The sequence below is a fragment of the Belonocnema kinseyi genome, chromosome 6 (assembly GCF_010883055.1).
Source record: "Belonocnema kinseyi isolate 2016_QV_RU_SX_M_011 chromosome 6, B_treatae_v1, whole genome shotgun sequence".
NCBI classification, from domain to species: domain Eukaryota; kingdom Metazoa; phylum Arthropoda; class Insecta; order Hymenoptera; family Cynipidae; genus Belonocnema; species Belonocnema kinseyi.
In genome coordinates, this window is record NC_046662.1 from 5,010,017 (window position 1) to 5,022,263 (window position 12,247).

Consider the following 12,247-nt stretch of genomic DNA (forward strand, 5'->3'; position numbering starts at 1 on the left):
ACTGTTGGGTAGGCGAACATATTCCCAGAATTTAGAGACAATCGAAAAACATGACTTTTTGAGTTGGGGCAGTTGAGGAATAATGCCCCATATACAGGATGGCGCAGGGTGGGGACTTGGCCGGGGAAAAATCTGGAAATGATCGGGAATGTGATTCAAAATGGGGAATTTACTCCTGATCACAGTAAAGTTCAAGTTTTCGTTTTTTAAGGAATAATTTTGATCAATTTAGAAAATAATTATCCTGAATTCGAACAGAGAATTTTAGAAAATATAGTTTTTATTTTAGAAAAGGCAGTTTCCGTAAAGAAATATAATTTCGCTTGGAACAGAGAATTTTTTAGATGGAACGGAAATTTAAAAAAATATCCCTTTTCTAAATGAGAATCCGTCACAACTTATAGGTTCCTTCTTTAAAATGTTAGAAAAAGGAAGTAGCTTAAGTAATTTTGAAGTTAGAAGTAGAATTTTAAACAGGAAATATGTCTGAATTATAATTTTAAAAATTTGTTACATTGTTCGTTTCGAATTCATCTATTTTTTTTTCTAGTGAAAAAATCAAAGACTTGGTTAAAAGTTAAACTCTTTCGCTAAAAATTAATTATTTTAGTTGCGCGGATTCATTTTAATTTAAAATTCTTCTCTGGTTGAGAATTTAACTACATTATTGGAAATCAATTTTTGAAACTAAAAATTTAAGTATTCCAGTAAAGAAATTAACTCCTTTGCTGAAATTTCATTTTTTTTCTTGGCTAAGAATGAGATTTTTTACAAAAAATTTAACTATTTTATTTTTGGTTGAAAATTTGGTTGAAAATTGTTTCTGTTTATTTCAATCATTATCTATTTTTTTTTAAATTTATGTATTTTGTGGAAAATTCGTCTTTTTGTGAAAAATTAAATTTTATGGTTGGATATTCATGTTTTTGGTATAAAGTTCAATTATTCCAGTTTAAGATTTATCATTTTATTTGAAAGTTAATCTGTTTCGTAGAAAATTAATTTCTACAATTGAAAATTTAACTGTTCCATTTTTAATTTAAAATTGATTTTTTCTTGGGCAAAATTCAACTATTTCGTTGAAAATTAATTTTATTGGTTGAAGGTTCACCATTTTAATTAAAAATTCATTTGTTTGGATAAAATATCAACTATTTAATTGAAAACTTGTTGTTTTATTTGGTTGAAAAGGATTTTTTCCCCGAAGATTTAAATATTTTATTGAAAATTTGTGTTTTATTTAGTTAATTTTTTTTAAACTGAAAATATAATTTTTATTTCCGTTGAATATTCAATCATTTCAGTTAAAAAGGCATCGTATTGTTTTAGCAATCATGAATTTTTTTCAAAATGTAACTATTTTTTAAAGTAAGTTTTCTTTGAAATTTATTTATTTATTTTTTGTAGAAAGTAATTTTTCAATTGAAAATTTAACTTATTCCAATTCAATATTCCATAGTTTTAGTTTAAAATTCATTTGTAGAAAATTTAATTATTTGTTTCAAAATTCATTTATTCTGCAATCGTTGGTTTGAATTTTTTTTAAACTGAAAATATAATTATTTCAATTGAATATTTCATAATTTTAGTTGAAAATTCATCTCTATGGTAAAATATAAATTTTTCAACTAAAAATTTCAGTATTCAATTTTTTGTTGAAAAATTATCTATTTTCGTTGAAATTGCTTGTTTATCTATCGAAATTAATCTTCTTGCTTGAAAATTCATCTTTTTTAATTTAAAATTCAATAATCCTAGATAAATATGAATAAGTTTAGTTGTAATTTCGATTTTTTAAAAATTTTAAATTGAATTATTCCAGTTGAAGATTTATTATTTCAGTTGAAACTTCAATAGTTTGGCTATAAATGGATCTTTTTAGTCGAAATTCAACTGTTTTTGTTGAAAATTTGTCCTTTTTGGTTCAGAAATCAACTATTTTTTAAAAAATTGTTCTTTAGAAAATTAATCTTGGTGTTCAAAAATAATCTTTTTAATTGCAAATTTAAATATTCTCAATTTAAAGTGAACATTATTATTTTTTTGGTTGAAAGGTAAACTCTTTTATCCAAAATTCATCTTTTTGTTTTAAAATTATTCTGTTCTAGTTCAGTATTAATTATTTCAGTTGAAAATTCATCACTTTGGTTTTAAATTTGTGCCTTTTGTGTTGAAAATTAATTTTTCAAATTAAAAATTAAACTATTCCTTTTTCTGTTGAAAACTGATATTTTTCAGTTCAGGATTGAACTATTTGGTTGAAAATTGATTTTTTTAGTTGAAAATAAAACTTGAACGGGAATCTTTTTAGTTAAACTACATGGCACGCGAATTTTTTAAATGTATAAACCCAAAATCATTGGTTAAAAATTACTTTTTTTGTGGGAAGTTTTGTCGTTTTACTTTAAAATTCATCTCTTTTTGTAAATATAACTAATTTATTGAAAATAAATTTTTCAACTAAAAATTTAACTTTTCCAGTAGAATATTTGGTTGAAAATTGAAACTTTTTATTCAAAAATGACATTTGTTGTTGTGGAAAATTCACGCAATTTGTGAAAACTTCATCTTTTTTGTAGAAAATTAATCTTATGGTTTCAAAATGCAGATTTTTGATAAGTATAAAATTCAACTATTCTAGTTGAAGATTCTATCTTTTTAATTGAAAATTTCTTAGTTTGGTTAAAAGTTAATTTTTTTGGACTGAAAGTTTAACCGTTTTACTTTGAGCTAAAAATTGACCTTTTTTAGTTCAAAATTTAACAGTTTGGATGTAAATATGTCTTTTCTAATTGAAAATTGATTTATTTAGTCAAAAATCTACGTATATTGTTAATACAAAACGACTGTTATGATGTAAAATCGCCTCTTTTTTTATAACATGATTTTGTTCTTCGAAAGTTAATCTAATTGTTTAAAAATTCTTCTTTTTAGTTGAATATTTAAGTATTCCAGGTAAATATTCATAATATAAGTTGAAAATTAATCTTCCAGACTAGAAATAAATATGTTTTGTTAAAAAATAAACTCTTTTGTTGAACATTAATGTTTTTTATACAAGATTTATGATTTTAATTAAAAATTCATTTCTTTGGTTAAGAAATGAGCTATTGAGAATTTTTAAGCATTTTTAAAAGCCTTAAAAATTTTCAAGAGATTTCAAAAAATATCAAAGTGTTTTAAATAATTTAGGAAATTTAAAAAAGTAACTTAAAATTTTTTACTTTTCTCAATACACAGTTTAAAGGGATGTCGAAAACTAGGAAATATTTTAGAGTATTTTTGAGGATTCCACAAGATTTCACAAGATTTTCCAATTAAAAAAAAATTAATTTCTGAATTTCCCTGAATTTTTATTAGTTTATTCTGATTTTTTTTTTATTCAGTATAATTTTTTTCTGTTTTTCATCAAATTCGTGTCATTTCCCTTCATTTAATCTAAAATCACTCAAATTTTACTTAAATAAATGGATTCTTTCGATTTAAAAAAATTTTCCAATCCATTTGAAAGGATTTTTTTTATTTCACCCTGAATTCTTATTGATTTACTTTGAATTCTTTTAAATGTTTTTTTAAACTTAAATGCTTCTAAATGTACTTAATTTTATTAAATTCAATGGATTTTTAAAAATTGTTAATAGTTTTTATTTAATTGATTTTGAAGTCTTTTAACCTCATATTGAATTTTTAGGTGTTTCATGAAATTTTTTTGAATTCGCCTACATTTTTCTAAGCATATTTAAGATTTACTGAATTCCCTTAATTTTTCAAATTTTTAAATTTTTTCAATACATTTGACTTTTTTAAAAAGTCATTAAAAATTTCTATGAATTTCATGGAATTTCTCCGCTTGCCACAAATTCCTCTAAATTCATTTCAATTTTAAGGAAATCAGTGGAAGTTTTTTGATTAAATTTTTTTTCTACAAATTCTACCAAAAATACGAATTTTCGATAGAGTACATACATTTTCAAAGTAAATAGTTTAAACAATGAATGCAATGTCATTCAAAATTTAATTTTATTAGTTTTTTTTTCGTTCTCTAATTTTTAAAAATTATATATTTGAATTTTTAAACTAAAAAAAAACATTTTTATCCAAAAGTGTAGTATGTGATATACTTTAATACATGTGATAGTTGATATTTGAAGAACAACAAAATTAATTTTAAAAAAGTGTTGGATATGACCAAAACAAAATTGAAAAAAATGCGTAATTTTTCTACCAAGTAGTTAATTTTTCAGTCAAAAATATGAATTTTCAACACATCCAGTTTACATAAGTTTAAAAAAATTATTTAAATTTTCAACAAAGAAGATAAATATTCTATCAGAAAAGACGAATTTCAAACAAAATATATCAATTCTCAGCCAAATAGTTGAAATTTCAATCGAGAAGATTCATCTTCTACCCAAAAAGACGAATTTTCAACAAATTGCATACATTTTCAAACCAAATAGTTTGAACAATGGATTTGATGGCAGTTTCAGCTTCATTTTATTTCTTTTTTAAAAATATTTTTTCATTTTTTTAAACTAAATAATTGAATTTTCAAACTAAAAAGATCCATTTTCACAAAAAATGGAGTTAGTTTGGAGTTAAATTGAATTTAAAATTGACTTAAATGGAGTTAAAATTGAAATTAATATACGTCATTTTCAATAAAAAAATAACTAATTTTCTACAAAAAAGTTTAATTTTCCACCCTCGAATATAAATTTTCCACTAAAAGTTCTTTTTCAACCAATCAGTTGAATTTTCAACCGAATGGTTAAAATTTTCGTTCAAAAAAATTATTTTTAACAAACAAACAAAATTTTTAAATAAAATTGTCAATATTAAACGAAACATATAATAATTTATATTTGTAACTACAAAGATTTTAATTAGAAATAAAGTAAACAAGCGGATTTTACTCACAAAAAACAATTTTTAAACCAAAAAGATGAATGTTCATCAAATTTTTTTAGTTTAGAAAGAAATGAATTCAGCCAAATCGTTTAATTTTTAAACAAAAAAGATGAAGTCTCAATGAAATAGTTAAATTTTCAACCATGAAGTATGACTTGTTAATAAAATTGTTGAGTTTCCAACCAAATAATTCAATTTTGAACCAAGTAATACATTTTTTAACTAAAAAATATGATTTTTCAACCAGAAATTTAATAGTATAATTTTTATCCAAAAAGAACGCCCTTTCAACCAAAAATCGTTAAATATTTTTTATTGGGTTCCATTAATTCAGTTTGCATTTAAGTGAAAAACAGGAGAAGAAAAGCGAAAAGAGGTTAAAGATTGTAAAGCCTGTTATAAATAAATATGAATGGTGATCATCCATGAACTAAAGAAAAACATTTTAAATAAAGATTGAAGTTAATTTTTAATTATTTTTGAAATATTATGTTAAAAATGGGAAATTTTGCCTAAAAAATAAAGTTAATTTTCCACTGCACACTTTTTTATTTCTGACTAAACGCTGTAAATTCGGACTAAACATAATTATAGTGTACTTAAAAAATATTATTGCACTATTTTGACACTGTTTTTTCAAACTTTTTGCAATATTTACATTATTATTTTGATCTCCGAAGTGAGTGAGGCCTGTAATCCTAATAAATCTTATTTTCCTATGCTGTGAAATCTCTGTTGCAATATCTATGCATCTTTTAGAATGTGATGTGCTCCCGAAAATCAAATGTAATTATACCCTCGTGATTGACAGTCGATCAGACATCAATCGATTATCTCTCATTACACGATCAGATTTTATCAATGAATTAACGCTCTTTACACGATCAGATATTATCAATCGATCACCTCTCATCACGCGATCAAGTGATTGCAATCTTTTTCAATCCCACCCAATCTCGTACAATTCCATGCAAAGTCTTGCAATTCTTTTCAATTTTTCGCAATCTTTCAGTATCGCCTAGATTAAAAATTCAATTCAATTGACCCCATTTAAATTAATTAATTACTTAATTAGATTAATTAACCCTAGTTTAAATGTCCTTGAATGTTTCCAGGATAATGAGTTGAAAGTAATTGAGTGCAACGTCCGGGTCTCTAGATCTTTTCCCTTTGTTTCGAAAACATTGAACCACGATTTCGTTGCAACTGCGACGCGTCTAATTTGCGGAGAGACTGTAAAACCCGTTGGTCTCTTGACTGGAACGGGTAAAGTTGGAGTGAAGGTGCCACAATTTTCCTTCTCACGACTGACAGGTAACATTCAAAAAGAGAGTGTGTGACTCGTGATTTTTCAGATTGCAAATGGCAAGCCTTTCATTTTTCTAGGAGCTGATGTTATGTTGGGTGTGGAGATGGCTTCAACTGGCGAGGTCGCCTGTTTTGGTGACAATTGGTATGAAGCGTACCTCAAAGGAATGTTGAGTACGGGTTTCCACATTCCTCAGAAGGGAATTTTATTATCTGTCGGCACATTTAAGGTAATGATTTAGAATTATGAATAAATGGTTGTTTTACATTTTTGACCAGGTTGATGATGATTTAATTACTTTTTTCGTTACAGCACAAGATGGAATTGTTGCCGTGCATCAGAAGCCTTGACCGGATGGGATACAAGTTGTATGCCAGCATGGGAACAGCCGACTTTTATACGGAGCATGGTGTACCCGTAAGTAATTTTATTATTATACTTAAGTCAATGCGGTTGGAATGACATTTGTCAAGAAGCGTGATGTAGAGGGACACAGGATTTTTCTAATACTATTTTTCTGGGTTTATTAAATCAAATTATGTCCATTAATTTTGCCGATGTTTATCACTCCGGTTTGATAATCTGGTTATAAAAATGAACTCAGAGAACACCAGAAGACCCCGAATAAACGAGTTAAAAGCTTTTTAATAATAATCAGGGTGGCCACCCATTCCGGAGAAAACTGGATTAAATCCTGGAGAGAAATCAGGGTGGCCACAGCCCCGGGAAAAACTTCCACCGGGAGAACCGGGAGAGAAATCAAGATGCCCACCACCTTCTTGAATCATGAAAATCGGGAGAAAACCGAGATAGAAATCAGGGTGGCCACCGACCCGGGAGAACCGAGAGAGAGCCGGAAGAAAGTTTCACCGAGAGAAGCGGCAGAAAAATCAGGGTTACCACCACACGGGTGAATCGCGAAAACCGGGAGAAAACCGGGAGCGAAATATTACACCGGGAGATTTTCTCTGCATTTCATAATTAACGTATTTTGTAATCATTGAAAGTTCCCAACTAGAAAGGATATAATTTTCAAAGTGTTTAGAATTATTTAACTTTAAAGTTTCACAATAATTATCGCAGTATTTAAAATTCTGCAATTTGAAATGGTGAAAATGACAGTGACTTTTAATTTAGCAAAATCAAATCTTTTAGTAAAAAAATTTATCCAGTCCTTTTAAATGTCACTTGACATTACATGATATGATATTTATTAATAATATATTCATCGTATTTAAAATTTCTATAATTTTAATTGACAATTATATTTTTCATGTGAAAGTTTAAAGCAGTTTAATCCTTGAGGCCTTGAAAGTAAAGTTTTTTCCTAAATTAATTTTTAGATTAAATTTTGGAGGTTTTGAATTTTAACCCTCAAAGGTCATACTGGGTGTGGAACACTCAGCGACTTATTTGCGCTTTAAAAAACGTACCAAATTCAAGAGAATTGAACATATGGCGCCAGATTAACAATTGACATGAACAATTATTTTTCTATGTAATTTTCACATCATTTTTATACGCAGTATAAAATCAATAAAATCATTTAATCACGCAAAGTACAGTGTTTAATTTTTCATTAAATTGAAGCTTTTATTTTTTAGAATAAATACCTTCTTTGGAAAGAATACTATAAGATTAATTTTATTTTTGAAGCGCCGTATCTCGGAAGTATTCGAGTAAAATTTTGAGTAAAAATATCAAAAACTTAAAAAGTTATGAATTTTAGAGTGTAAGAGGTCATTTCAAAATTTTTTTCCAAAAAAGATTTTCTTAAACTTCTTTAAATTTCAAAAACTGCTATGAAACCTTTTTCTCCTCAAACTAGATAGAATATAGATAATTTATTGATTTTCTTGTAAAAAAAACTATCGAATACCGTCGACACAGCACACGTTTGAATACCCTTGGGTATTTAACACCCAGTATGCTCTTTATGTAATTCTACGGGAGTGTGCCTTTTAAGGGTTAAATTTCACAATATTGTAGTTTCAAATTCAAAATAATAGGACCATTTCGATAGTAAATATTTGAAAATTTAATATTCAACGTCTTGATGTCAGTTTTGAATTTAATAATCTTAGATGTCAGTATAAAGCAATTTCGAATTTAAAAGAATAAAATTGTACAATTTCAAAAATAGAAATCATAGCACTGTTGTCTTGTATTTTTTCTCCTCATTTTTAATTTTCAATTTAAAATCTTTAAATTGTCCGATTTTTAGTTGAAGATTTAAAAAAAAAAAGTAATTTCAAATTGAGAAATATTTTATATTCTAAATTTTCTAGAATGAATATTAATTCTAAAGGAAGATTTGAAATAAAAAAAATTTTGGAAAGTAGCATTCGAAATTTAAAAATTATTAATTTTGGAGCGATTTAAATTTACTTCAAATAATTGAAATTTCAAAGGGGTATAGTATAGAAATATTTTTATATCACAATGTTTGGTGACTAAAATTTGTTTCAGTCTTAAATGAAGTTCTCGTTTGTTTAAGTTTTAACGTTCGGGAGTAGAAATTTTTTCATTCTTAAAGCTTCCCATTTAAAATTACTATCTATTTCGAAAGGTTTTTTCAAAGAGAAATTCAATTCATTTTTCACTTTAGAAAAAGTTGTCTAATCAGTTTCAATGTTAACTTGTACTTTTATTATGTAATGGTAATTTAGAATTCTAGAATTTCAGAAGTTTTGCATTTGAAAGATTCGATTTAATTTTCAATATTAAATTGTTAAATTTTAATCGATTTGAATTTAAATAACTCAAAGTTAAAAGTTCTTAATCTTTAATTATTTAATTTTGAATACTTTTAATTATAAAGAATATAATTGCAACTTGTCTGAATTTTAACCTTTAAAGTGCATACATGGTTAGTGTCTCCAACTAAAGCTCGGTGGCGACACTTACTCAACTTTTTCGAATTAAGTACGGTTTATAAGAGTTTGAGAATTGCTTGGGGTATCAGACACCCAGAATGCACTTGAAGGGTGAAATGGCCCAATTTTATAAGTTTGAATATTAAAATGTTTCATTTTTAACGTTTTGACATTGTCATATTTTTGAAATTTTAATATGAAATCATGCTAGTTTCGTGATTCTTCAAATCAAATTAAAATTGTTTAATTTTCAGCACTTGGACTTAGAAAGTAAAATGAATTTTGTCAGGGTGTGAAAAAAATGTCTTTTTATTGGAGATTTTAAAATGATTGTTTTGTATGGCATTTCAAGCGAAAATTGAGAAAGAAAATCACACAAATTTTTGAACTATTTCCTAAAATTTTTAAAAAGTGAGTGAATCGTTTCGAAAATAATTATAACTTGTAAAGATTTTTAAAGAATTTTATCAAGTTTCACGAAAATGAAAGACATTTTTTCAGGTTCCTAGGAATAATTAAAATAATTTTTTATTTCGAAAACTCACTTTGAAGAGATTATTTAAAAAGGTTTTAGACAGTTTAGAAAATAATCAAAGAAGAATCTGCAAGATTTTAAGGTAATTTTTTTAATTTTGCAGAATAAATAGAAAATGCACGAAAATTTCAATAATTTTTAGAAATTAGAAGCTTTAGTTCGTTAGTAAGCCATTTCATATAAAAATTCTTAAAGTGTGCGCATTTTGAAAATTTTTGGGACCACATTTTTTCATGATTCAGAAATTCTCTATACACTTGTTCATAATACTTGAAAAAAAATGTTAATTTTCGATAGCCCTACAATATTAATATTAATTTAAATTAATTAATTATTATTAATTAATTAAATTAAATAATATTAATTATTAATATCATATACACTTTTTGAATTTGTTCGACAAATTGAAAATTCAAATTTTGACCGCACAAAAAATAATCAAAATTTGATTGTGCAGTCAAACTATGCAAGATAGAAAAAAAAAGAAAAGACAAGCATTATGCACTTAAAAAATATCTACAAATTTGTTGTTAATCACTTTTTTATAGGACACGTAGTGTTTGTTTTATTTATAAAAAACATTAAAAATATAAAAATTAAATTTGTCGACAAACGACACAAGTTAAAAAAACATAAATATATAACATTTTTTCACCGAAAGTGGATCAAAAAAATGTTTATCAACAGGTTTTTTTACATTCTCATCAGAGAAGGTATTAGATATGTGTTAAATTTGATAGCCCTCCCCCCACAGTTTTTGTCAAATGTCCACGTTTTGAGACCCCCTGAATCCGAAAAACAGGTTTTTATTCATGTGTCTGTCGGTCTGCCTGTATGTCTGTGAGCACGATAACTTTTGAAAAAATCATTCTATTAGATGGCCCTTTAGTACAATCGCTTAGTGCCCGAAACAAAATGTCAAGTTCGTTATTCAGTCATTTTGGATAAAAATTCAAAAAGTGAGCGCATGTTGAATATTTTCGAGACCATTTTTTTCAAAATCCAAAAATTTTCGGTACGGACGTTTATAGTATTCAAGAGAAGAAAAAGTTTGATTTCTAGATGCCCTAGAAGATTATTATAATAACGTTTTGTATTTGAAAAAATGTATATATATATATACTGAAACCCTTCAATAGCCCTCCCTTCTATAGTCCTTCCGAGAATTCACGCCGCGCCGCAGGTAGGTAAAACAGTAGCTGCGCGGGGACTGAGGTTGTCACTCAGACGAAAACTAAGGCGTGAACAAACAAAAGCGGAGAGGGCTATAATGACTTAGTTCCCACCCAACGTCAGAGCAAATTCGGTTTATGGAAAACGACAAAAGTTGCAATATAACGTTTAATAACAAATTTTTTTATAGAATGCGCCTTTTTTTCAAACGAGACAATGAAACTTCATCTGTTCTAATACCAATGCAAGTTACGAATTACAATAATATACATTTATGGGAATGACATAAAATTTCAGGGATAAACTCAAGTGCTACATTAGACGGAGAAACTCTGGCACGAGCGGTTAGTGTTAAAGTAAAATTTTTTTTAATATTACTAGCCACAGTTGCCAAGACACTGCCCGCTCTTGAATTTGCACGAGCCGCTCGTGCTAATGGCAACAGCAGCGCGAGTTTGGTGAGTGTTGCGCTTGACACGACCCGTTCGTGGGATTGGCAACAATCTCTCGTGTTAATTTTCAATAGCGCGTGATGTCAAATAGCTCAAATGTTTAGTGACAACCGCGCTTATCGCTTGACTCATTCGCCGCAATATACCAACTGTGCTATGAGCAGCATCAGCTGATCGAGATGAATGAACATGTATATGCACATCGTAATTGTTTATAACATCAGATTATATAATTTTTCATCACATTTAACCTCAAAAATCTTTTCACTTTTTTCTATGGTTATGACAATGATAATATTTATGAGCTGATAATACATTTGGTAAATGTAAAAAATTATGAGACATTCTACTTTCGCCCATAAAGAAAAAAATGTTTTTAAGTTCAAACGCCATCTTACCTAACCTTCATGTACCTTTATGACTTTTTCTTCCTATCTCGGCCGAAAATTCGAGTTTCTTCCCGGCGTATCTTTACCGAAACCTACCGTTCCTTCCCGCCCTGCGCGCCATCTAACGAATCGTATAGACACTGCTATCTCGACTCTCGACCATGAGGATTTCTAAGCTAAGCTGAATTTTGTTGATTTTGTTGAAACTAAAAGTCCAGAGGTGTTCGTATTTACTATTTACTAGCTACATTACTATCAAACTCAGGTGCTAATATGACTATGCTTAAACAATTAGGTGGTTGGAAATCAGATACTGTTGCTGCTGGATATGTTGCTGATTCTATTAGAAGCAAAGAAATAGTTTTTCAGGGTATCACTTATGAGAATAGACTCAGAAAGGTTAATGATTCAACGTCAAAACCATCTACTAGTAGAGAAAACTTTTCTAATCAAGGTACAAATCAAATTCATGATCTGTCTGAGTTAGGACTGACCTAACTTCGCTTCGCTCGGGTCGTAAATGTTAGCGGCTGCTGGAAAACCCTTCGCTTCTTCAGCTTCTTGTTTTCTGCCATATAATAAATTATATTATGCTTCTGGCT

The 12,247-nt window shown here is 27.6% G+C and overlaps 1 protein-coding gene across 1 annotated transcript in view; it reads left to right on the plus strand.

Annotated features, from left to right (window-relative positions):
- The window catches only part of LOC117174545 (CAD protein), a 179,722-nt gene that overhangs the window by 54,586 nt on the left and 112,889 nt on the right, over positions 1–12,247 (plus strand). Inside the window, exons 12-14 of the mRNA XM_033363749.1 lie at positions 5,987–6,225; positions 6,298–6,449; positions 6,533–6,637. Of these exons, the coding sequence (XP_033219640.1) occupies positions 5,987–6,225; positions 6,298–6,449; positions 6,533–6,637 (496 nt within the window). The remainder of the gene's footprint in view (positions 1–5,986; positions 6,226–6,297; positions 6,450–6,532; positions 6,638–12,247) is intronic.